The sequence below is a fragment of the Zosterops lateralis genome (assembly GCF_965231275.1).
Source record: "Zosterops lateralis genome assembly, chromosome: 28".
Lineage (NCBI taxonomy): Eukaryota > Metazoa > Chordata > Aves > Passeriformes > Zosteropidae > Zosterops > Zosterops lateralis.
The window spans coordinates 3,400,638-3,426,357 of record NC_139788.1 but is presented as its reverse complement, the minus strand read 5'-3'; the positions used below and the strand labels follow the sequence as shown (position 1 = coordinate 3,426,357).

Sequence of the window (25,720 nt, the reverse complement as noted above, 5' to 3'; positions counted from 1 at the left end):
AGGGATGGTGACTCCACTTTCTCCTTGGGCAGATGATTCCAGTGCCCAGTCTGTCTTTCCATGAAGAATTTTTTCCTGATCTCTAACCTAAACTTCTCCTGCACTTTACCTGGATCAGCCATATCCTCAGGCTCATCACCAGGATTTGTCCCATCCTCAGATTCCTCATATGAAATTGTCTCCTCCTCAGGCTCATCCCCAGGATTTTTCTTATCTCCAGACTCCTCATATGAAATTGTCTCCTCCTCGGGCTCATCACTAGGAGTTGTCTCATCCCGAGATTCCTTATCTGAAATTGTCTGCTGCTTGGGTTCCTCATCTGCATTTGGCTTCTTCTTGGACATCTTGCCAGAGTCTCCTGCACCGAGTGACAGCAGGACAGATGTCAGCCCAGTTTTGGCACCAAGAGAGAAACCTTCAGCTCCAGGCCAGTGCTGCCCCTCCCTCACAGCAGCCCCCTGAGTCTCTCTGGCCCCAGCACTCACAGCCCCCCAGCCTGGCAGTGAACCCAAGTGCTGCTCATCCAGTGCCACACTCTCACCTGCTCGCAATATGGCTCCAATGGCAGCACCAATGGCAGCTCCGATGGCAGGTGCAATGGCTTTCCCATTATTCCCTGAGAAAGAAAAAGGCAGGAGGGCAGGAAAGACAGCAGCACGCACAGCAAAGCTCCCCTGAGCAGAGCAGGATCCCAGAGCCTCCAGCCTCTCCCTTCCTTCATCTCCCCCAGCCCCTCAAGACCCCTGGGAAGAGGCCACTGCTGGGGTGGGTCCCACTGCCCCCCAGGCTGGGAGGAGAAGGGAGAAGGGGCACAGCCCAGAGTGCCCACACACCCTGCTGGGACACAGGGCACGGGTCAGCCCTGTCTGTCACCAGCACAAGATGCATCAGTGTTCATAACAAGCCCACCCACTGCCTTGCCAGCCCCTCCCTGTGCAGGAGGAGAGAGAGCAGGGCTGGAAACACTCACCACTGGGATTCCTTCCTGCAGCACAGCCAATCCCAAGGCACTTAACAGGTACCTGGTCCCCACTGCACACCCACCACCACTACAGCCCCTGCAATGCACTTTTGCTTTTAGGGCACCTGCCACTCCAGCACATCCCCAGCTCTTCAGAGGGTGGCCAAACTGCTGGGGCTTCCCAGTGCCTACCAGGCTGCCTGGCTGGGATCTCGGGATCAGGCATCTATTGAGAAGTTGGCTTCTTTTGGTAAGGCACAAAGAATGACAGAATGAACTAAGTTGGAAAAGACCCTTGAGGCCATCAAGTCCAACCTATAACCTAACACCTCTTGATGTCTAACTTAAACTTCCCCTGCACTTTACCTGGACTAGCCTCATCCTTGGATTTGTCACCAGGATTTGTCTCATCCCCAGATTCCTCACCTGAATTTGTCTGCTTCTTGGGTCCCTCATCTGCATTTGGCTTCTTCTTGGACAACTTGCCAGAGTCTCCTGCACCGAGTGACAGCAGGACAGATGTCAGCCCGATTTTGGCACCAAGAGAGAAACCTTCAGCTCCAGGCCAGTGCTGCCCCTCCCTCACAGCAGCCCCCTGAGTCTCTCTGGCCCCAGCACGCACAGCCCCCCAGCCTGGCAGTGAACCCGAGTTCCAGTCCTTTACCTGCTCGAGCAACTGCCCCAGTGGCAGCTCCTCTGTCTCACGGCTGGGAGGGGAAAAGGCAGGAGGGCAGGAGGGAGTAGAGGAAGAGGAAAAGGAAAATGAAGAGGACAGGAAAGTTCTGCTGCCCCTGCTGCTCATGCTGCCCACAGTGCCCACCTGCCCGCAGTGCCCACCTGCCTGCAGTGCCCACCTGCTCACAGTGCCCACCTGCCCGCAGTGCCCACCTGCCCGCAGCGTTCCTCACCTGCCCTCAGTGTCCTTTGGACTGGAAAGGACCCGACGCTCGCCCTGGGGCCGCTCCGTCCCAGCCATGCCCATAAAGGGGGCAGAGCATGAGTCTTTATTCGGGGGGGCGGGGGGCGGGTCAGATACAGCAAGGAGGGCACGGGACAGAGGTGGGGGGCCCTGCCGGGCACCAGGCGGGTTCCAGAGTGTGGGGTGACGGCAGACAAGTTCCAGGGTCCCGCTATGTACCGGGGGGTCACTGCACGGCAGCCAAACCACAGCCCTGTTGGGAGCCTTGGTGGCTGTCGCAGCTTAACCCCAGCGAGCCCCGAGCACCGCGCAGCCGCTCGCTCATCACCCCCACCCCTCCACCCCGCGTCGGGATCCGGGAGAGAGGGGAAAGCTAAAAGCCAGAAAACTCGTGGGTTGAAATAAAGAGTTTAATAGGGAAAGAAAAAGCCGTGCACGCAAGCAAAGCACACCCAGGAATTCATTCCCTGCTTCCCGTGGGCAGGGAGGGATTCGGCACCTCCAGGAGAGCAGGACCCCGTAGGAATAGAAACGCCATCATTGCAAATGTCCCCTCCTTTGTGCACTCATTTTATGTCACACGGTCTGGGATATCCCACTGGCCAGTTGGGGTCACCTGTCGCTGTCAGGTCTCCTCCCAACCTGCCCCACATTCCCAAATCCCTCCCCAGCGAGGCCGTGGGAGGGGCAGGAAAGGCCTCGGCTCTGGGCCAGCTCAGCACTAACCAAACACCTCTGTATCATCAGCCCTGGGCTCGGCACAAACCCAAAGCACAGCCCCAGAGCAGCCCCGGGAGGAAAATCACCTCTAGCCCAGCCCCAGCACAACAACCAACAACTGTGACGAGTCCTGATGTAGAGGAAGAGAAATCAGCCCAGGGCCCCCAGGCTTGCCTGGCCAAAGCACAGGGCCCCCACCATCCCCCCTAGCAAGGGGGAGCACCCCACGGAGGAGCAGATCCCCCAGATCTCACCTCCCTGCTGCCATCAGGTGTCCCCACACCCAGGACAGTGCAGGCAGTGGGGCCACACAGGGCACCCCAGGCCCTGGACTCTGCTCCCATGGGCACCCCAGGCCCTGGACATGCTGCTGGCACTGCCCTGGGATGCCAAAGCTCAGGGTGCTGGGGAAATACTCTGCTGCCTTGTTTACCAACACTGTTGCATAATGCATGTATTTGAGGAATGGAAGAGAGACAATACAGGAACTGAAACTCAACTGAGTCTGGGGTGAGCCCTGAGGTCACACATGGGGCACAGCATGGGACACACAGCACTTGTGAACCCAGTCTGTCACCTGTCACTGGCACAAGGTGAATCAAACATAGTTTATAACAAAGTCGTCCAGTGCCTGGAAGGAGCCAGTGACCATGGTGAAGGCAGAGTTTGTACAGGGACTGTGGGGAGCACCTCCTGCCCACCCCCAGTCCCGTCATCAGCCTCTGCCCGGTGCAGCCCAGGCGCAGGCACTGCCCGTATGGCCCCTGTGTCTGCAGCCACCCCCGAGCTCCTCTTGTTTGGGGCCGTGGCCAACCCATGTGTGCCTTGGACCAGAGCCCCTCAGCGTCTGGAAGTGCTCAGGCTGGTGTTTTGTTGGTTTTTGGCTGCCCTTTGTGGGTGAAGGGATGCTTTGGGATGCAGCCAAAGCTGAATGGTTTGTGTGGTGGGGCACATGGAAGGCTACACCCTAGTAAGGGTCTCCCCAGACTGTGCCAGGGAGTTGGCCAGCAGTGAGCTCTGCTCCCTGAGCACACCCAACCCCTTTCTGGTCTCCCTTTCTGCATCTGGTGACTGGACACGGGAGTTGTTGCCACAGAGCCGACACCTGCCTGCACAGCCCCTGATGCCCTGAGCCATAACCCCTACCGCAGCAGGTCCTGGCTCTTCCCACCACACTGGGCATTAATCCCTTCACTAGATTTTGGTTGGATTCAGACCAGTGAGGGGTTCAAGGGCTGATTTGGCTCCACAAGAAGCCCAGGCTACAGCTCTGTGTTTCCCACCCAGCACAGCCCAGCTCCCTGCCCTCCCCACTCACCGATAGTGAAACTGAAGCCATAATACTTGAAATTCATACAGAAGTCGATGGGCTCACCCTTCATCAGTGCTGCAGGGAGGACAGAGCAGTGTTAGGGTGCTCTCTGTGACCCACATCTCCCCCTGACACCAGCACCAGAACCAGCCTCCCCAAAAGCCCCCAGGGACCAGAGCAGGGAGGGAGGGCTGGGGGTGCAGGGACGGGGACACCCCATGGGCGGCAGGAGAGGAACAGTGTGCAGGGCTGCAGCAGCGGGGACAGGCAGAATTCCAGGCAGGGACCAGCGTGTCCCTTCCCTCTCAGCAGGTCCCCAAACTAAGCCAAGCGCTGCTCATCTCATGCGAAAGTCTCACCTACAATTGCAGGTCTAATGATGATTCCAACGAGGAGTGCAACGGCAGCTATAATCAAATCTAAGAAGGAAAATATCAGATCGGTAGGAGTGGGGAACTGAAGTGCTTCCAGTGGAGCCCAGCATGCTGTGCCAGGCACAGCAGGGTCTCTGTGGCAGCAGCAGCTCTCCTGGCCCATCCCTCCTTCAGCCTTGCAGATGCCCGGGATGAGAGGGGACAAGGGAGAAACCCCAGGTTCCCCATGCCCCCACAATCTGTCCCATGTCAGGGCCCATATTCCCGACCCTAAAAGCCACCCAGCTTACCCATTGTCGTCTGAGTGGGAGTGACAGCTGCAATGAGTCTGCTCTAAGGCTGCTCCTTCAGGAAGCAAGAACAAGACATTTTTCCATAGGTGGCAGGTGGGGGCAGTGGGTCTTTGCTGCCCTGCACAATCGCCCCCAGCCAGCCTTCTCCCACCAAGGAGACCCTGGACCTTCCCTCAGAAGAAGAGACCCCTCAGCCTCAGCCTAAGCTCCTGCTGGACCCAGAGCTCGCTGGCTGTTGGCCCAGTGCAAGGAGGTGAGCAGCCCCCCGTTATTGTCTCCCCCTCAGGGAATGGGTGCTGGCCCCAAACACCTACCTCGGGGCTGCAGCACCCCACACCACCAACCTCTTGTATGTCTATTGTCCTCTGAGGGGCCAAAGTCTGCCGGAAAAATCAAGTTAGGTAGGGTGTGTCAGGTCAGATGATTTTCAAGAAGTTCTGAAACGGTTGACTGAGTTTTACTGCCTCTTTTCCTCTTGATGTCGCTGCCTCTGTTAGAGAGGGTCTGGAGCTCTCCCGTCCTCGGGGTTGGACCCTGGGGGTGTCCCCCAGGGAGCCCTTTCACCCCGGACGGGAGGTGTGGGAGCTGATGGGGAAGGAGGCGCCGGGCCGGGGCTCCTCAGGCCTGGGCCGGGGCTCCTCAGGCCTGTGCCAGGGCTCCTGGGCCTTCACGGGGCTTTTCTTGAACAGTGAAAACTCACGGATCTGGTGAGGGCCCCGGGCAGTCTGACAGCAGAGCTGGAGCCGCTCCACCTGCCTCATGTCCACCGGGCAGCCCCAAAAACCAGCCACAGCCCCACCCTGCACCGCCCTTTCTCCTGCTCCCTGCACCCACACAACGCATTCCTCTGCCCCCCTGCAGCTCCCAGGACCCCCAAACTCCACCTCCCCACATCTGTCCCTGTGCCAGAGCAGTGGTTGAAGGTTGGTGCAGCTGGGCCAGCACAGGGAGGCACCCACCTCCCACAGCCCCACAGCCCTGCCCACCTCGTTTGCTGTGACAACACCGGGAGCCCTGGCACAGGACCCACAGCTCCCTGCAAGGAGCCCCCGGGGGCCAAGCACAGCCCCACATTACTGGCCCTGCTCACTGCACACACAGGCAACAGAGTCAGTGCTCAGTGTCAGCCCAAACACCCCTCTCATTTCTGTGAGCCCCCGTGCGGCTGCCAGCACAGCCATGCTCTCCCCAGGATGTTCCTCCAGCACCTCAGGAGCTCCTGCATGGCTCATCCCCAGTGACCCCACCCTGAGGAGCCCAGACACGGCTCCCAGGACCCAAGACAAGTGCCCAGCCCTGCAGGAGCAGTGGGGCAGAGCGTGTCTGGCAGCAGCAGCAGCCCTGTCCCAGCCCAGGTCAATGTGAGTGGGTGTCCTGAGCCCGAGGCTGCACAGATGCACCCACTTCAGCCCTGGGGCTCTGCCGGCCCTGCAGTGCAGTGCCCTGCTGCCCTGAGGATTTGCTGTAGCACTGCCGGGGTGCCAGGGACTGCCAGGGCTCTCAGGGCTCAGGGCTCAGCAGCCCCTGGCTGTGCAGGGGGACACGGAGCAAGGCTGCAAACGCTGCCTGCTGCAAGCCCTTGCTGGAGCACAGCAAATGCCCCGGTGTGGGGCAGGTACCTGAGCCATGACACACACCGAGCATCACCACACACCCCCACACCAGCAATGCACTTTTATTAGGCTTTCAAAGCATTGATGGCTCAAGGCAATCCAAGTCTGCTAAAGGGGAAGCTTGGGGTCAGCAGGGGCTTCCCATTTCCAGCAGTGGGAAGACACAACTCAGGCTGCTTGGAAGGAAGCAAATCTGCTTCTGATCACTGGTAGTGGTGTTCAGGAGTTCTTCTCTGGACAGCACGGCTTTGGCTTTGGCTGCTGATTGAAGGTTGGTCTGTTTCTTTTTCCCCTATAAAAAGAGGAGTGTCATGTCCCAGAAGCATCGAGGCCTCCTGCTGATGGACAAGCACGAGGCAGGGACAGCCAGCAATGTCTCTCCAGCAAGGGTCTCCTCAGTCTGTGCCAGAGAGTTGGCCTGCAGTGAGCTCTGCTCCCTGAGCACATCCAGCCCCTTTCTGTTCTTCCTTTCCACCTCTGGCCACTGCTGCCACTGGACCAGTGGAGTTGTTGCCACAGAGCAGACACCTGCCTGCACAGCCCCTGATGCCCTCAGCCCTGACCCCGACCCCAGCAGGTCCTGGCTCTTCCCACCACATTGGGATTGATCCCTATTCCACAGTCTGGGCACACTCAGAGCAGTGAGGAGTTGAAGGGCTGCTTTGGCTGCAGAGTAAGCCCAGGGTACAGCCCCGTGTTCCCACCCAGCACAGCCCAGCTCCCTGCCCTCCCTATTCACCAAATTCACCAATACAGAAATACATACCTTTGGGAATCACAGTAACATCCCTCATTTGCATCTTTGCTGCTGCTGCTGCTGCTGCTGCTGCTGCAGGGAGGACAGAGCAGTGTTAGGGTGCTCTCTGTGACCCACATCTCCCCCTGACACCAGCACCAGAACCAGCCTCCCCAAAAGCCCCCAGGGACCAGAGCAGGGAGGGAGGGCTGGGGCTGCAGGGACGGGGACACCCCATGGGCGGCAGGAGAGGAACAGTGTGCAGGGCTGCAGCAGCGGGGACAGGCAGAATTCCAGGCAGGGGCCAGTGCTGCCCCTTCCCTCTCAGCAGCACCACAAATGAACCCAAACGCTGCTCATCCCGTGCCAAACTCTTACCGACAGCTGCAGCTCCCACGGTAACGCCCAGAAGGATTATGACCGGAACTGTATATGAGGATGAGAAGGCAAATGGCAGAAGGACAGGAGTTTGGGCACTGAAGCTCCTCCCGGCTGGAGCCCAGTGCCCTGTGCCGGGCAGGGCAGGGGCCCTGGAGCAGCAGCTCTCCCAGCGCCACCCCTCATCAGCCCTGCAGACACCCGGGAGGAGAGGGGAGAAGGGACAAACCCCAGAGTCCCCGTGCCCCGCTCCCTCAGTCCCTCTGTTGGTCCCGCACCTCCGACCCCGCGATCCCCCCAGCTTACTCATGGTCGGCTGGGCAGAAGCGAGAGGTGCGACGAGACTGCTCTAAGCCTGGTACTTTGGAAAGGAAGAAGCAGATTTTTATCTTGGGCAGCAGGAGGGGCACGAAAGGCTCTGCTGCCCTGCAAGATCACCCCCAGCGACTCCTTTCCCACCCCACAGGCTGCCCCCTCCCCTCACAAGAGACCCCTCAGCTCCAGCCCCGGCTCCTGCCCAGCCCAGGGCTCGGTGGCTGCTCTGCTGGTGCAGTGAGATGAGCAGCCCCCGTTATTGTCCCGATCTCAGAGAAAGGTCCTGTCATCAAACACCCACCTCGGGACCGCGGCACCCCAGGCTGTTTCTACTGTGCTCTGCAGAGCCGAGGGCTGCCGCTAAAATCCAGCTGGGGTATGACCGGGAGGTCAGGTGATTTTCGGGAAGTTCTAGGACTGATTTTTAGTTTCTCTTTTCCTCTGGAGGATGTTGTCTCTACTAATAAAGGGCTGCTGTTTTCCTGTCCTTGAAGTTGGACCCTGGGGCTGTCCCCCAGGGAGCCCTTTCGCCCCGGACGGGAGGTGTGGGAGCTGATGGGGAAGGAGGAGCAGGGCCGGGGCTCCTCAGGCCTGTGCCAGGGCTCCTGGGCCTTCACGGGGCTTTTCTCGAAGAGTGAAACCCCGTGGATCTGGTGAGGGTCCCGGGCAGTCTGAGAGCAGAACTGGAGCCGCTCCACCTGCCTCCTGTCCACCGGGCAGCCCCAAAAACCAGCCACAGCCCCACCCTGCACCGCCCTTTCTCCTGCTCCCTGCACCCACACAACTCGTTCCCCTGCACCCCTTCACCCCCAGGACCCCCAAACTCCACATCCCCACATCTGTCCCTGTGCCAGAGCAGTGGTTGAAGGTTGGTGCAGCTGGGCCAGCACAGGGGAGCACCCACCTCCCACAGCCCCACGGCCCTGCCCACCTCCTTTGCCGTGACAGCACCGGGAGCCCTGGCACAGGACCCACAGCTCCCTGCAAGGACCCCCGGGTGCCAAGCACAGCCCCACATCGCTGGCCCTGCTCACGGCACACACAGACAGCAGAGTCAGTGCTCAATGTCAGCCCCAAGATGCCAGTCATTGCTGTAAGAGACTACTCTGGCTGCCACCTCAGCCATGGTGCCCCCAGAATGTTCCTCCAGCACCCCAGGAGCTCCAGCTTGGCTTGGCACCAGTGACCAAACACACACACCGAGCATCACCACACACATCCACACCTGCAATGCACTTTTATTAAGCTTTCAAAGCATTGATGGCTCAAGGCAATCCAAATCTGTTAAAGAGGCATCTGGGGGTCAGAAGGGCATTTCCATTTCCAGCATTGGGAAGACATGAATCAGGCTGCTTGGAAGGAATCCAATCTGCTTCTGATCACTGGTAGTGGTATTCAGGAGTTCTTCTCTGGACAGTATGGCTTTGGTTCCCACCTATAAAGAGAGGAGTGTCATGTCCCAGAAGCATCGAGGCTGCCTGCTGATGAACAAGCACGAGGCAGGGCCAGCCAGCAATGTCTCTCCAGCAAGGGTCTCCTCAGTCTGTGCCAGAGAGTTGGCCTGCAGTGAGCTCTGCTCCCTGAGCACATCCAACCCCTTTCTGCTCTCCCTTTCTCCCTCTGGCCACTGCTGCCACTGGACCAGTGGAGTTGTTGCCACAGAGCAGACACCTGCCTGCACAGCCCCTGATGCCCTCAGCCCTGACCCCGACGCCAGCAGGTCCTGGATCTTCCCTCCACATTGGGATTGATCCCTATCCCACAGTCTGGGCACATTCAGAGCAGTGAGGATTTGAAGGGCTGCTTTGGCTGCAGAGTAAGTCCAGAGTACAGTCCCGTGTTCCCACCCATCAGAGTCCAGCTCCTTGCCCTGCCCACTCACCAATACAGAAATACCCACCTTTGCCATTCCTGATCCAAAACATTGCTGCTGCTGCAGGGAGGACAGAGCAGTGTTAGGGTGCTCTCTGTGACCCACATCTCCCCCGCCACCAGCACCAGAAACAGCCTCCCCAAAAGCCCCCAGGGACCAGAGCAGGGAGGGAGGGCTGGGGGTGCAGGGACGGGGACACCCCATGGGCGGCAGGAGAGGAACAGTGTGCAGGGCTGCAGCAGTGGGGGCAGGCAGAATTCAGACAGGCACCAGGGCTGCCCCTTCCCTCTCAGCAGCTTCCCAGGTCAGGCCGAACACTGCTCATCCCGTGCCAAACTCTCACCTACAATTGCAGCTCCTACGGCGGCTACAGCTCCTGCAGTTTTTACAGCGGTGACGATTGCAGCTGCAGTGATTACAGCTGCACCGAAGAAGGAAAATGGTAGAAGGTGTGAGGAGTTTGGGCACTACAGCTTCTCCCAGCGTCCTGTGCCAGACAGGGCAGGGGCCTTGGGGCAGCAGCAGCTCACCCAGCCCCAGCCTCCTTCAGACACCCGGGAGGAGAGGGGAGAAGGGACAAACCCCACGGTCTCTGTGCCCTCCTCGCAGTCCCACAACAGGTCGCGCCCCCCTGACCCCATGAGTCCCCCAACTTACCCATGGTCGGCTGGGCAGAAGCGAGAGCTGTGATAAGTCGGCTCTAAGCCTGGTACTTTGGAAAGCAAGAAATAGTTTTTTGTCGTCGGCAGCAGGAGGGGCACAAAAGGCTCTGCTGCCCTGTAAGATCGCCCCCAGCCACCCCTCTCCCACCCAGCAGGACTCCCCCTCCCCTCACAAATGACCCCTCAGTTCCAGTCCAGGCTCCTGCCCAGCCCAGGGCTCGGTGGCTGCTCTGCTGGTGCAGTGAGATGAGCAGCCCCCATTATTGTCCCCTCTCAGGGAAAGGTCCTGTCATCAAACACGCACCTGGGGACCGCGGCACTCCAGGCCACCAACGTTGGATCTTTCTACTGTGCTCTGGAGAGCCAAGGGCTGCCGCTAAAATCCAGCTGGGGTATGTCCGGGAGATCAGTTGATTTTCGAAAAGTTCTAGAACTGATTTTTAGTTTCACTTTTCCTCTTGACGGTGTTGTCTCTACTAATAAATGACTGCTGTTTTCCTGTCCTTGAAGTTGAACTCTGTGGGTGTCCCCCAGGGAGCCCTTTCGCCCCGGACGGGAGCTGTGGGAGCTGATGGGGAAGGAGGGGCAGGGCCAGGGGCTCCTCAGGCCTGTGCCAGGGCTCCTGGGCCTTCATGGGGTTTTCCTGACCAGTGAAACCCCGCGGATCTGGTGAGGGCCCCGGGCAGTCTGAAAGCAGAGCGGCAGCCGCTCCACCTGCCTCCTGTCCACCGGGCAGCCCCAAAAACCAGTCAAAGTCCCAACTTGCACTGCCCTTTCTTCTGCCCCCCTTCACTCTCCAGGACCCCCAAACTCCACATCCTCACATCTGTCCCTGTGCCAGAGCAGTGGTTGAAGGTTGGTGCAGCTGGGCCAGCACAGGGGGGCACCCACCTCCCACACCCCCATGGCCCTGCCCACCTCCTTTGCCGTGACAGCACCGGGAGCCCTGGCACAGGACCCACATCTCCCTGCAAGGAGCCCCCGGGGGCCAAACACAGCCCCATATCACTGGCCCTGCACCCACAGGCAACAGACTCACAGCTCAATCTCCCCCTCTGAGACCCCAACCACCTCTGTGAGCCACCACTGTGTCTGCCAGCACAGCCATGCTCCCCCCAGGATGTTCCTCCAGCTCCTCCCCAGGAGCTCCTGCATGGCTCATCCCCAGTGACCCCACCCTGAGGAGCCCAGACACGGCTCCCAGGACCCAAGACAAGTCCCCAGCTGTGCAGGAGCAGTGGGGCAGAGCGTGTCTGGCAGCAGCAGCAGCCCTGTCCCAGCCCAGGTCAATGTGAGTGGGTGTCCTGAGCCCGAGGCTGCACAGATGCACCCACTTCAGCCCTGGGGCTCTGCCGGCCCTGCAGTGCAGTGCCCTGCTGCCCTGAGGATTTGCTGTAGCACTGCCGGGGTGCCAGGGACTGCCAGGCCTCTCAGGGCTCAGGGGGAGGCAGCCCCTGGCTGTGCAGGGGGACAGGGAGCAAGGCTGCAAACGCTGCCTGCTGCAAGCCCTTGCTGGAGCACAGCAAATGCCCAGGTGTGGGGCAGGTACCCGAGCCATGACACACACCAAGCATCAAACACACCCCACACCAGCAATGCACTTTTATTAGGCTTTCAAAGCATTGATGGCTCAAGGCAATCCAAGTCTGCTAAAGGGGAAGCTTGGGGTCAGCAGGGGCTTCCCATTTCCAGCAGTGGGAAGACACAAGTCAGGCTGCTTGGAAAGAAGGAAATGTGCTTCTGATCACTGGTAGTGGTAGTCAGGAGTTCTTCTCTGGACAGCACGGCTTTGGCTTTGGCTGCTGCTTGAAGGTTGGTCTGTTTCTTTTTCCCCTATAAAGACAGGAGTGTCATGTCCCAGAAGCATCGAGGCTGCCTGCTGATGGACAAGCACGAGGCAGGGACAGCCAGCAATGTCTCTCCAGCAAGGGTCTCCTCAGTCTGTGCCAGAGAGTTGGCCTGCAGTGAGCTCTGCTCCAGGAGCACATCCAACCCCTTTCTGCTCTCCCTTTCTGCCTCTGGCCACTGCTGCCACTGGACCAGTGGAGTTGTTGCCACAGAGCAGACACCTGCCTGCACAGCCCCTGATGCCCTCAGCCCTGACCTCAACCCCAGCAGGTCCTGGCTCTTCCCACCACATTGGGATTGATCCCAATCCCACAGTCTAGGAACATTCAGAGCAGTGAGGAGTTGAAGGGCTGCTTTGGCTTCCAAGTAAGCCCCGTGTTCCCACCCAGCACAGCCCAGCTCCCTGCCCTCCCCACTCACCAATACTTAAATACCCACCTTGAGCATTCTGGGTGCGACGCACTATTTCTGCAGGGAGGACAGAGCAGTGTTAGGGTGCTCTCTGTGACCCACATCTCCCCCTGCCCCTAACACCAGAAACGGCCTCCCCCCAAAAGCCCCCAGGGACCAGAGCAGGGAGGGAGGGCTGGGGCTGCAGGGACGGGGACACCCCATGGGCGGCAGGAGAGGAACAGTGTGCAGGGCTGCAGCAGCGGGGACAGGCAGAATTCCAGGCAGGGGCCAGTGCTGCCCCTTCCCTCTCAGCAGCACCACAAATGAACCCAAACACTGCTCATCCCGTGCCAAACTCTTACCGACGGCAGCTCCTACAGCGATTCCCAAAAGGATTATGACCGGAACTGTATATAAGGATGAGGAGGAAAATGACAGAGGGACAGGAGTGAGGCACTAAAGCTCCTCCCGGCTCAAACCCAGCGCCCTGTGCCGGGCAGAGCAAGGGCCCGGTGGCAGCAGCAGCTCCCCCAGGTCCACCCTCCTTCAGCCCTGCAGACACTCGGGAGGAAAGGGGAGAAGGGACAAACCCCAGGTTCTCCGTGCATTGTCCACACAGTCCCACTGTGGGTCCTGTGCCCCTGGCCCCATAAGCCCCCCAACTTACACATTGTCGGCTGGGGAGATGGGACAGTGACAGCTGCGATGAGTCTGTTCTAAGCCTGGTCCTTTGGGAAGCAAGAACAAGATTTTTATCCGAGGCACTGGGTGGGATAAGCGGGGCTTTGCCACCTTGCATGGTCACACCGAGCCACCCCTCTCCCACCCAGGAGACTCCAGCCACCCCAGAAAGAAGAGACCTCTCAGCCCCAGCCCAGGCTCCTGCTCTGCCCAGGGCTACCTGGCTGCTCCGTCGGTGTGTAACTAAAGGAGGTGCAGACTCAGACCCACACGGAAATTGCAACATGTATCAAGAGGAAGGAGCTGGTTTTTAAATCATTCTTCTGACCCAGTATGGTTTCCTTATATGGTTATTTTCATTACATGACCTATCAGACATTGCCACATCAGTGACACACTTTCTTGATCTTCTAAAGGGTGATCATGTGTTGGGGTGTGTGGAAGCTTCCAGCAGTTTACTCTTCCTAAGGCATCTGCCATGTGGCTTTTCTTCCCAGGGTCAGGGGAGATAAGCTTCTCTGGACTACCATGGCATCCCACAGCCTGCAATTCAATTTTATCTTACCTCCCTCTCTAAACCAGTGCACCAAGGTGAGCAGTCCCCCGTTATTGTCCCCCCTCAGAGAAAGGTTGCTGTCCCCAAACACCCTCACAGAACCGCAGCGCCCCACACCACCAACCTTTTGTGTGTCTGTTGTTCTCTGATGTCAATGGCTGCCGGAAAGATCGAGATAGGGTGAGGCATTGAAGACTGTAGTCAAAATAGATAGTGCTGAGATAATGTAGCTAGGACTTCCCTTTTGCTAACAGAAGCCAGACTGAAGGAACTGATAAGGATTTAGCTGTCACGAACCCTAAAGGTTAAAAAGTCAGAGCTGAGGAAGACAATCTTACGTCATCATTTTGGGACCCCACCCCATTAAAAAGACCACCGACCCATTTCAAAGAACAAACTACGCATGCTTGGTGGCTTTTTGGGCTAATTACCATACGAAGCGGGGAATGGGAGGTATCAGAGCTATGAATATGCATTTGTAGTTTGTGTATTCAATACTCCTGTAGATAAAAGGCCCTGTGATGATCTGTAAATTGCGCGTGTGTTTCTGGGAGCTATCCCGCACGCTGCCCGGCGTCGTAATAAACATACAGGCAGGTACCTGAGCCATGACACACACCAAGCATCAAACACACACACCCACACCAGCAATGCACTTTTATTAGGCTTTCAAAGCATTGATGGCTCAAGGCAATCCAAGTCTGCTAAAGGGGCAACTGGGGGTCAGCAGGGGCTTCCCATTTCCAGCAGTGGGAAGACACAAGTCAGGCTGCTTGGAAGGAAGCAAATCTGCTTCTGATCACGGGCGGTGGTAATGAAGAGTTCTCTGGACAGCACGGCTTTGGCTTTGGCTGCTGATTGAAGGTTGGTCTGTTTCTTTTTCTTCTATAAAGAGAGGAGTGTCATGTCCCAGAAGCATCGAGGCTGCCTGCTGATGGACAAGCACGAGGCAGGGACAGCCAGCAATGTCTCTCCAGCAAGGGTCTCCTCAGTCTGTGCCAGAGAGTTGGCCTGCAGTGAGCTCTGCTCCCTGAGCACATCCAACCCCTTTCTGCTCTCCCTTTCTGCCTCTGGCCACTGCTGCCACTGGACCAGTGGAGTTGTTGCCACAGAGCAGACACCTGCCTGCACAGCCCCTGATGCCCTCAGCCCTGACCCCGACCCCAGCAGGTCCTGGATCTTCCCTCCACATTGGGATTGATCCCTATTCCACAGTCTGGGCACATTCAGACCAGTGAGGAGTTGAAGGGCTGCTTTGGGTTCAGAGTAAGTCCGGGGTACAGCCCCATGTTCCCACCCATCAGAGTCCAGCTCCCTGCCCTGCCCACTCACCAATACAGAAATACCCACCTTTGCCATTCCTGATCCAAAACATTGCTGCTGCTGCAGGGAGGACAGAGCAGTGTTAGGGTGCTCTCTGTGACCCACAGCTCCCCCGCCACCAGCACCAGAAACAGCCTCCCCAAAAGCCCCCAGGGAGCAGAGCAGGGAGGGAGGGCTGGGGGTGCAGGGACGGGGACACCCCATGGGTGGCAGGAGAGGAACAGTGTGCAGGGCTGCAGCAGTGGGGGCAGGCAGAATTCAGACAGGCACCAGGGCTGCCCCTTCCCTCTCAGCAGCTTCCCAGGTCAGGCCGAACACTGCTCATCCCGTGCCAAACTCTCACCTACAATTGCAGCTCCTACGGCGGCTACAGCTCCTGCAGTTTTTACAGCGGTGACGATTGCAGCTGCAGTGATTACAGCTGCACCGAAGAAGGAAAATGGTAGAAGGTGTGAGGAGTTTGGGCACTACAGCTTCTCCCAGCGTCCTGTGCCAGACAGGGCAGGGGCCTTGGGGCAGCAGCAGCTCACCCAGCCCCAGCCTCCTTCAGACACCCGGGAGGAGAGGGGAGAAGGGACAAACCCCACGGTCTCTGTGCCCTCCTCGCAGTCCCACAACAGGCCGCGCCCCCCTGACCCCACGAGTCACCCAACTTACCCATGGTCGGCTGGGCAGAAGCGAGAGCTGTGATAAGTCGGCTCTAAGCCTGGTACTTTGGAAAGCAAGAAATAGTTTTTTGTCGTCGGCAGCAGGAGGGGCACAAAAGGCTCTGCTGCCCTGTAAGATCGCCCCCAGCCACCCCTCTCCCACCCAGCAGGACTCCCCCTCCCCTCACAAATGACCCCTCAGTTCCAGTCCAGGCTCCTGCCCAGCCCAGGGCTCGGTGGCTGCTCTGCTGGTGCAGTGAGATGAGCAGCCCCCATTATTGTCCCCTCTCAGGGAAAGGTCCTGTCATCAAACACGCACCGTGGGACCGCGGCACTGCAGGCCACCAACGTCGGATCTTTCTACTGTGCTCTGGAGAGCCAAGGGCTGCCACTAAAATCCAGCTGGGGTATGTCCGGGAGATCAGTTGATTTTCGAAAAGTTCTAGAACTGATTTTTAGTTTCACTTTTCCTCTTGACGGTGTTGTCTCTACTAATAAATGACTGCTGTTTTCCTGTCCTTGAAGTTGAACTCTGTGGGTGTCCCCCAGGGAGCCCTTTCGCCCCGGACGGGAGCTGTGGGAGCTGATGGGGAAGGAGGGGCAGGGCCAGGGGCTCCTCAGGCCTGTGCCAGGGCTCCTGGGCCTTCATGGGGTTTTCCTGACCAGTGAAACCCCGCGGATCTGGTGAGGGCCCCAGGCAGTCTGAGAGCAGAGCTGCAGCCGCTCCACCTGCCTCCTGTCCACCGGGCAGCCCCAAAAACCAGTCAAAGTCCCAACTTGCACTGCCCTTTCTTCTGCCCCCCTTCACTCTCCAGGACCCCCAAACTCCACCTCCCCACATCTGTCCCTGTGCCAGAGCAGTGGTTGAAGGTTGGTGCAGCTGGGCCAGCACAGGGGGGCACCCACCTCCCACAGCCCCACGGCCCTGCCCACCTCCTTTGCCATGACAGCACCGGGAGCCCTGGCACAGGACCCACATCTCCCTGCCAGGACCCCCGGGTGCCAAGCACAGCCCCACATCACTGGCCCTGCACACACAGGCAACAGACTCACAGCTCAATCTCCCCCCCTGAGACCACAACAGACTCACAACTCAATCTCCCCCCCTGAGAACCCAACCACCTCTGTGAGCCACCACTGGAGCTGCCAGCACAGCCATGCTCCCCCCAGGATGTTCCTCCAGCTCCTCCCCAGGAGCTCCTGCATGGCTCATCCCCAGTGACCCCACCCTGAGGAGCCCAGACACGGCTCCCAGGACCCAAGACAAGTGCCCAGCCGTGCAGGAGCAGTGGGGCAGAGCGTGTCTGGCAGCAGCAGCAGCCCTGTCCCAGCCCAGGTCAGTGTGAGTGGGTGTCCTGAGCCCGAGGCTGCACAGATGCACCCACTTCAGCCCTGGGGCTCTGCCGGCCCTGCAGTGCAGTGCCCTGCTGCCCTGAGGATTTGCTGTAGCACTGCCGCGGTGTCAGGGACTGCCAGGGCTCTCAGGGCTCAGGGGGAGGCAACCCCTGGCTGTGCAGGGGGACAGGGAGCAAGGCTGCAAACGCTGCCTGCTGCAAGCCCTTGCTGGAGCACAGCACATGCCCCGGTGTGGGGCAGGTACCTGAGCCATGACACACACCAAGCATCACCACACACACCCACACCAGCAATGCACTTTTATTGAGCTTTCAAAGCATTGATGGCTCAAGGCAATCCAAATCTGTTAAAGGCACAACTGCAGGTCTTCAGTGCGGCAGTTGATAGACGCAAACCAGGAAGGAAGCAAATCTGTTTCTGTTCCGTGTAAGTAGTAATCAACAGGTCTTCTCAACATCAAAGCATTGGCTGCTCATTCCAGAGCCATCCTTCTTTTTTTCTTTTTTCTGCCCTATAAAGAGAGGAGTGTCATGTCCCAGAAGCATCGAGGCTGCCTGCTGATGGACAAGCACGAGGCAGGGACAGCCAGCGATGACTCTCCAGCAAGGGATTCCTCAGTCTGTGCCAGAGAGTTGGCCTGCAGTGAGCTCTGCTCCAGGAGCACACCCAGGCCCTTTCTGCCCTCCCTTTCTGCCTCTGGCCACCGCTGCCAGTGGACCAGTGGAGTTGTTGCCACAGACACCTGCCAGCACAGCCCCCGATGCCCTCAGCCCTGACCCCAGCAGGTCCTGGCTCTTCCCACCACATTGGGATTGATCCCTATCCCACAGTTTGGGCACAATCAGAGCAGTGAGGAGTTGAAGGGCTGCTTTTGGCTTCAGAGTAAGCCCAGGGTACAGCCCCGTGTTCCCACCCAGCACAGCCCAGCTCCCTGCCCTGCCCACTCACCAATATGGAGATGTAAACCATTGGCATCCAGATTCAGTTCAAACGTCTGATCCTTTGCTGCTGCTGCAGGGAGGACAGAGCAGTGTTAGGGTGCTCTCTGTGACCCACATCTCCCCCTGCCCCTGACACCAGCACCAGCCTCCCCAAAAGCCCCCAGGGACCAGAGCAGGGAGGGAGGGCTGGGGGTGCAGGGATGGGGACACCCCATGGGCGGCAGGAGAGGAACAGTGTGCAGGGCTGCAGCAGCGGGGACAGGCAGAATTCCAGGCAGGGGCCAGGGCTGCCCCTTTCCTCTCAGCAACACAAGTGAACCCCAAACAGCGCTCAACCCGTGCCAAACTCTCACCTACAATTGCAGCTCCTATGGTGGCTCCCAGAAGGAATGCAATGACAACTGAAGGGAAGGCTAAGGAGGAAAATGACAGGAGGGCAGGAGTGTGGGCACTGAAGCTCCTCCCGGCTGGAGCCCAGTGCCCTGTGCCGGGCAGGGCAGGACCCTGTGGCAGCATCAGCTCTCCCAGCCCATCCCTCCTTCAGCCCTGCAGACACCGGGGAGGAGAGGGGAGAAGGGACAAACCCCACGGTCTCTGTGCCCCCCGCTACTCGCAGTCCCACTATGGGTCCCGCGACCCTGACCCACGAGCTCCCAACTTACCCATGGTCACCTGGGGAGGCAGCGAGAGCTGCGAGGAGTCGGCTCTAAGCCTGGTCCTTTGGGAAGCAAGAACACGATTTATATCTCGGGCAGCAAGAGGGGCCTGAGGGGCTCTGCTGCCCTGCACGATCGCCCCCAGCCACCCTCTCCCATCCAGCAGGACTCCCCGTCCCCTCAAAAGAGACTCCACTTTTTCCAGCCCAGGCTCCTGCCCAGCCCAGGGCTCGGTGGCAGCTCTGCTGGTTCAGTGAGGTGAGCAGCCCCCGTTATTGTCCCCTCTCAGAGAAAGGTGCTGTCCCCAAACACCCACCGTGGGACCGCAGCACCCAGGCCACCAACCTCTTGTGTGTCTGTTGTGCTCTGAGGGGCCAAGGGCTGCTGGCAAAGGTCTTGCCAGGAAGGAAAGGCGTGGCTTGGGTGGCTCAGATGATTTCCGAGAATTTCAAACCTCTCGCTCTGTTTCACTTTGTCCTTAACTCTTGACGTCCATGCCTCTGCTAAAGCAGGACTAGAGATCTCCAGTCCTCAGGGGTCGGAGACTGGGGCTGTCCCCCAGGGAGCCCTTTCGCCCCGGACGGGAGCTGTGGGAGCTGATGTGGAAGGAGGAGCAGGGCCGGGGCTCCTCAGGCCTGTGCCAGGGCTCCTGGGCCTTCACGGGGTTTTCTCAAACAGTGAAATCCCGTGGATCTGGTGAGGGCCCCGGGCAGTCTGAGAGCAGAGCTGCAGCCGCTCCACCTGCCTCCTGTCCCCCGGGCAGCCCCAAAACCCAGCCACAGCCCCACCCTGCACCGCCCTTTCTCCTGCTCCCTGCACCCACACAACACATTCCTCTGCCCCCCTTCACCCCCCAGGACCCCCAAACTCCACATCCCCACATCTGTCCCTGTGCCAGAGCAGTGGTTGAAGGTTGGTGCAGCTGGGCCAGCACAAGGGGGCACCCACCTCCCACAGCCCCACGGCCCTGCCCACCTCCTTTGCCGTGACAGCACCGGGAGCCCTGGCACAGGACCCACAGCTCCCTGCCAGGACCCCCGGGTGCCAAGCACAGCCCCACATCACTGGCCCTGCACACACAGGCAACAGACTCACAGCTCAATCTCCCCCCCTGAGACCCCAACCACCTCTGTGAGCCACCACTGTGTCTGCCAGCACAGCCATGCTGTCCCCAGGATGTTCCTCCAGCTCCTCCCCAGGAGCTCCTGCATGGCTCATCCCCAGTGACCCCACCCTGAGGAGCCCAGACACGGCTCCCAGGACCCAAGACAAGTGCCCAGCCGTGCAGGAGCAGTGGGGCAGAGCGTGTCTGGCAGCAGCAGCAGCCCTGTCCCAGCCCAGGTCAATGTGAGTGGGTGTCCTGAGCCCGAGGCTGCACAGATGCACCCACTTCAGCCCTGGGGCTCTGCCGGCCCTGCAGTGCAGTGCCCTGCTGCCCTGAGGATTTGCTGTAGCACTGCCGGGGTGTCCGGGACTGCCAGGGCTCTCAGGGCTCAGGGGGAGGCAGCCCCTGGCTGTGCAGGGGGACAGGGAGCAAGGCTGCAAACGCTGCCTGCTGCAAGCCCTTGCTGGAGCGCAGCAAATGCCCAGGTGTGGGGCAGGTACCTGAGCCATGACACACACCAAGCATCAAACACACCCCACACCAGCAATGCACTTTTATTAGGCTTTCAAAGCATTGATGGCTCAAGGCAATCCAAGTCTGCTAAAGGGGAAGCTTGGGGTCAGCGGGGGCTTCCCATTTCCAGCAGTGGGAAGACACAAGTCAGGCTGCTTGGAAGGAAGAAAATGTGCTTCTGATCACTGGTAGTGGTAGTCAGGAGTTCTTCTCTGGACAGCACGGCTTTGGCTTTGGCTGCTGCTTGAAGGTTGGTCTGTTTCTTTTTCCCCTATAAAGACAGGAGTGTCATGTCCCAGAAGCATCGAGGCTGCCTGCTGATGGACAAGCACGAGGCAGGGCCAGCCAGCAATGTCTCTCCAGCAAGGGTCTCCTCAGTCTGTGCCAGAGAGTTGGCCTGCAGTGAGCTCTGCTCCAGGAGCACATCCAACCCCTTTCTTCTCTCCCTTTCTGCCTCTGGCCACTGCTGCCACTGGACCAGTGGAGTTGTTGCCACAGAGCAGACACCTGCCTGCACAGCCCCTGATGCCCTCAGCCCTGACCCCGACCCCGACCCCAGCAGGTCCTGGCTCTTCCCACCACATTGGGATTGATCCCTATTCCACAGTCTGGGCACACTCAGAGCAGTGAGGAGTTGAAGGGCTGCTTTGGCTGCAGAGTAAGCCCAGGGTACAGCCCCGTGTTCCCATCCAGCACAGCCCAGCTCCCTGCCCTCCCCACTCACCAATACTTAAATACCCACCTTGAGCATTCTGGGTGCGACGCACTATTTCTGCAGGGAGGACAGAGCAGTGTTAGGGTGCTCTCTGTGACCCACATCTCCCCCTGCCCCTAACACCAGAAACGGCCTCCCCCCAAAAGCCCCCAGGGACCAGAGCAGGGAGGGAGGGCTGGGGCTGCAGGGACGGGGACACCCCATGGGCGGCAGGAGAGGAACAGTGTGCAGGGCTGCAGCAGCGGGGACAGGCAGAATTCCAGGCAGGGGCCAGTGCTGCCCCTTCCCTCTCAGCAGCACCACAAATGAACCCAAACACTGCTCATCCCGTGCCAAACTCTTACCGACGGCAGCTCCTACAGCGATTCCCAAAAGGATTATGACCGGAACTGTATATAAGGATGAGGAGGAAAATGACAGAGGGACAGGAGTGAGGCACTAAAGCTCCTCCCAGCTCGAACCCAGCACCCTGTGCCGGGCAGAGCAGGGGCCCGGTGGCAGCAGCAGCTCCCCCAGGTCCACCCTCCTTCAGCCCTGCAGACACCCGGGAGGAAAGGGGAGAAGGGACAAACCCCAGGTTCTCCGTGCATTGTCCACACAGTCCCACTGTGGGTCCTGTGCCCCTGGCCCCATAAGCCCCCCAACTTACACATTGTCGGCTGGGGAGATGGGACAGTGACAGCTGCGATGAGTCTGTTCTAAGCCTGGTCCTTTGGGAAGCAAGAACAAGATTTTTATCCGAGGCACTGGGTGGGATAAGCGGGGCTTTGCCACCTTGCATGGTCACACCGAGCCACCCCTCTCCCACCCAGGAGACTCCAGCCACCCCAGAAAGAAGAGACCTCTCAGCCCCAGCCCAGGCTCCTGCTCTGCCCAGGGCTACCTGGCTGCTCCGTCGGTGTGTAACTAAAGGAGGTGCAGACTCAGACCCACACGGAAATTGCAACATGTATCAAGAGGAAGGAGCTGGTTTTTAAATCATTCTTCAGACCCAGTATGGTTTCCTTATATGGTTATTTTCATTACATGACCTATCAGACATTGCCACATCAGTGACACACTTTCTTGATCTTCTAAAGGGTGATCATGTGTTGGGGTGTGTGGAAGCTTCCAGCAGTTTACTCTTCCTAAGGCATCTGCCATGTGGCTTTTCTTCCCAGGGTCAGGGGAGATAAGCTTCTCTGGACTACCATGGCATCCCACAGCCTGCAATTCAATTTTATCTTACCTCCCTCTCTAAACCAGTGCACCAAGGTGAGCAGTCCCCCGTTATTGTCCCCCCTCAGAGAAAGGTTGCTGTCCCCAAACACCCTCACAGAACCGCAGCGCCCCACACCACCAACCTTTTGTGTGTCTGTTGTTCTCTGATGTCAATGGCTGCCGGAAAGATCGAGATAGGGTGAGGCATTGAAGACTGTAGTCAAAATAGATAGTGCTGAGATAATGTAGCTAGGACTTCCCTTTTGCTAACAGAAGCCAGACTGAAGGAACTGATAAGGATTTAGCTGTCACGAACCCTAAAGGTTAAAAAGTCAGAGCTGAGGAAGACAATCTTACGTCATCATTTTGGGACCCCACCCCATTAAAAAGACCACCGACCCATTTCAAAGAACAAACTACGCATGCTTGGTGGCTTTTTGGGCTAATTACCATACGAAGCGGGGAATGGGAGGTATCAGAGCTATGAATATGCATTTGTAGTTTGTGTATTCAATACTCCTGTAGATAAAAGGCCCTGTGATGATCTGTAAATTGCGCGTGTGTTTCTGGGAGCTATCCCGCACGCTGCCCGGCGTCGTAATAAACATACAGGCAGGTACCTGAGCCATGACACACACCAAGCATCAAACACACACACCCACACCAGCAATGCACTTTTATTAGGCTTTCAAAGCATTGATGGCTCAAGGCAATCCAAGTCTGCTAAAGGGGCAACTGGGGGTCAGCAGGGGCTTCCCATTTCCAGCAGTGGGAAGACACAAGTCAGGCTGCTTGGAAGGAAGCAAATCTGCTTCTGATCACGGGCGGTGGTAATGAAGAGTTCTCTGGACAGCACGGCTTTGGCTTTGGCTGCTGATTGAAGGTTGGTCTGTTTCTTTTTCTTCTATAAAGAGAGGAGTGTCATGTCCCAGAAGCATCGAGGCTGCCTGCTGATGGACAAGCACGAGGCAGGGACAGCCAGCAATGTCTCTCCAGCAAGGGTCTCCTCAGTCTGTGCCAGAGAGTTGGCCTGCAGTGAGCTCTGCTCCCTGAGCACATCCAACCCCTTTCTGCTCTCCCTTTCTGCCTCTGGCCACTGCTGCCACTGGACCAGTGGAGTTGTTGCCACAGAGCAGACACCTGCCTGCACAGCCCCTGATGCCCTCAGCCCTGACCCCGACGCCAGCAGGTCCTGGATCTTCCCTCCACATTGGGATTGATCCCTATTCCACAGTCTGGGCACATTCAGACCAGTGAGGAGTTGAAGGGCTGCTTTGGGTTCAGAGTAAGTCCGGGGTACAGCCCCATGTTCCCACCCATCAGAGTCCAGCTCCCTGCCCTGCCCACTCACCAATACAGAAATACCCACCTTTGCCATTCCTGATCCAAAACATTGCTGCTGCTGCAGGGAGGACAGAGCAGTGTTAGGGTGCTCTCTGTGACCCACATCTCCCCCGCCACCAGCACCAGAAACAGCCTCCCCAAAAGCCCCCAGGGAGCAGAGCAGGGAGGGAGGGCTGGGAGTGCAGGGACGGGGACACCCCATGGGCGGCAGGAGAGGAACAGTGTGCAGGGCTGCAGCAGTGGGGGCAGGCAGAATTCAGACAGGCACCAGGGCTGCCCCTTCCCTCTCAGCAGCTTCCCGGGTCAGGCCGAACACTGCTCATCCCGTGCCAAACTCTCACCTACAATTGCAGCTCCTACGGCGGCTACAGCTCCTGCAGTTTTTACAGCGGTGACGATTGCAGCTGCAGTGATTACAGCTGCACCGAAGAAGGAAAATGGTAGAAGGTGTGAGGAGTTTGGGCACTACAGCTTCTCCCAGCGTCCTGTGCCAGACAGGGCAGGGGCCTTGGGGCAGCAGCAGCTCACCCAGCCCCAGCCTCCTTCAGACACCCGGGAGGAGAGGGGAGAAGGGACAAACCCCACGGTCTCTGTGCCCTCCTCGCAGTCCCACAACAGGTCGCGCCCCCCTGACCCCACGAGTCACCCAACTTACCCATGGTCGGCTGGGCAGAAGCGAGAGCTGTGATAAGTCGGCTCTAAGCCTGGTACTTTGGAAAGCAAGAAATAGTTTTTTGTCGTCGGCAGCAGGAGGGGCACAAAAGGCTCTGCTGCCCTGTAAGATCACCCCCAGCCACCCCTCTCCCACCCAGCAGGACTCCCCCTCCCCTCACAAGAGACCCCTCAGTTCCAGTCCAGGCTCCTGCCCAGCCCAGGGCTCGGTGGCTGCTCTGCTGGTGCAGTGAGATGAGCAGCCCCCATTATTGTCCCCTCTCAGGGAAAGGTCCTGTCATCAAACACGCACCGTGGGACCGCGGCACTCCAGGCCACCAACGTCGGATCTTTCTACTGTGCTCTGGAGAGCCAAGGGCTGCCGCTAAAATCCAGCTGGGGTGTGTCCGGGAGATCAGTTGATTTTCGAAAAGTTCTAGAACTGATTTTTAGTTTCACTTTTCCTCTTGACGGTGTTGTCTCTACTAATAAATGACTGCTGTTTTCCTGTCCTTGAAGTTGAACTCTGTGGGTGTCCCCCAGGGAGCCCTTTCGCCCCGGACGGGAGCTGTGGGAGCTGATGGGGAAGGAGGGGCAGGGCCAGGGGCTCCTCAGGCCTGTGCCAGGGCTCCTGGGCCTTCATGGGGTTTTCCTGACCAGTGAAACCCCGCGGATCTGGTGAGGGCCCCAGGCAGTCTGAGAGCAGAGCTGCAGCCGCTCCACCTGCCTCCTGTCCACCGGGCAGCCCCAAAAACCAGTCAAAGTCCCAACTTGCACTGCCCTTTCTTCTGCCCCCCTTCACTCTCCAGGACCCCCAAACTCCACCTCCCCACATCTGTCCCTGTGCCAGAGCAGTGGTTGAAGGTTGGTGCAGCTGGGCCAGCACAGGGGGGCACCCACCTCCCACAGCCCCACGGCCCTGCCCACCTCCTTTGCCATGACAGCACCGGGAGCCCTGGCACAGGACCCACAGCTCCCTGCCAGGACCCCCGGGTGCCAAACACAGCCCCACATCACTGGCCCTGCACACACAGGCAACAGACTCACAGCTCAATCTCCCCCCCTGAGACCACAACAGACTCACAACTCAATCTCCCCCCCTGAGAACCCAACCACCTCTGTGAGCCACCACTGGAGCTGCCAGCACAGCCATGCTGTCCCCAGGATGTTCCTCCAGCTCCTCCCCAGGAGCTCCTGCATGGCTCATCCCCAGTGACCCCACCCTGAGGAGCCCAGACACGGCTCCCAGGACCCAAGACAAGTGCCCAGCCGTGCAGGAGCAGTGGGGCAGAGCATGTCTGGCAGCAGCAGCAGCCCTGTCCCAGCCCAGGTCAGTGTGAGTGGGTGTCCTGAGCCCGAGGCTGCACAGATGCACCCACTTCAGCCCTGGGGCTCTGCCGGCCCTGCAGTGCAGTGCCCTGCTGCCCTGAGGATTTGCTGTAGCACTGCCGGGGTGTCAGGGACTGCCAGGGCTCTCAGGGCTCAGGGGGAGGCAGCCCCTGGCTGTGCAGGGGGACAGGGAGCAAGGCTGCAAACGCTGCCTGCTGCAAGCCCTTGCTGGAGCACAGCACATGCCCCGGTGTGGGGCAGGTACCTGAGCCATGACACACACCAAGCATCACCACACACACCCAC

General features: G+C 58.9%; 1 protein-coding gene and 3 long non-coding RNA genes across 6 annotated transcripts in view; all 4 read right to left on the bottom strand.

The window, feature by feature from the left end:
* Positions 1 to 4,916, bottom strand: part of LOC310920013 (uncharacterized protein) — a 44,065-nt gene extending 39,149 nt beyond the window's left edge. The window contains exons 1-5 of one of the 3 annotated variants that reach the window (XM_083879688.1): positions 4,894 to 4,916; positions 4,577 to 4,631; positions 4,272 to 4,331; positions 3,919 to 3,987; positions 140 to 358 (exon numbers count right to left, since the gene is read on the bottom strand). In XM_083879688.1, the coding sequence (XP_083735814.1) occupies positions 140 to 358; positions 3,919 to 3,987; positions 4,272 to 4,331; positions 4,577 to 4,580 (352 nt within the window). In that variant the 5' untranslated portion in view covers positions 4,581 to 4,631; positions 4,894 to 4,916. Of the gene's footprint in view, positions 1 to 139; positions 359 to 1,625; positions 1,711 to 2,379; positions 2,460 to 3,918; positions 3,988 to 4,271; positions 4,332 to 4,576; positions 4,632 to 4,893 lie in introns of those variants that run through there. The other 2 variants (XM_083879690.1, XM_083879689.1) reach the window with 2 other exon arrangements.
* A 6,835-nt stretch (positions 4,917 to 11,751) lies between these two features.
* Positions 11,752 to 13,381, bottom strand: LOC310919745. Its single transcript, XR_014591850.1, has 5 exons — positions 13,299 to 13,381; positions 13,065 to 13,125; positions 12,760 to 12,804; positions 12,443 to 12,472; positions 11,752 to 11,989 (listed from the first exon to the last, which is right to left on the bottom strand). It is a non-coding gene; the product is annotated as an uncharacterized lncRNA (long non-coding RNA).
* A 3,866-nt stretch (positions 13,382 to 17,247) lies between these two features.
* On the bottom strand, positions 17,248 to 19,141 carry LOC310920018. Its single transcript, XR_014591894.1, has 5 exons — positions 18,874 to 19,141; positions 18,564 to 18,619; positions 18,255 to 18,314; positions 17,909 to 17,971; positions 17,248 to 17,471 (listed from the first exon to the last, which is right to left on the bottom strand). It is a non-coding gene; the product is annotated as an uncharacterized lncRNA (long non-coding RNA).
* A 1,059-nt stretch (positions 19,142 to 20,200) lies between these two features.
* LOC310920003 lies at positions 20,201 to 22,153 on the bottom strand. Its single transcript, XR_014591885.1, has 5 exons — positions 21,774 to 22,153; positions 21,540 to 21,600; positions 21,235 to 21,279; positions 20,918 to 20,947; positions 20,201 to 20,446 (listed from the first exon to the last, which is right to left on the bottom strand). It is a non-coding gene; the product is annotated as an uncharacterized lncRNA (long non-coding RNA).
* Between the last annotated feature and the right edge of the window lie 3,567 nt (positions 22,154 to 25,720).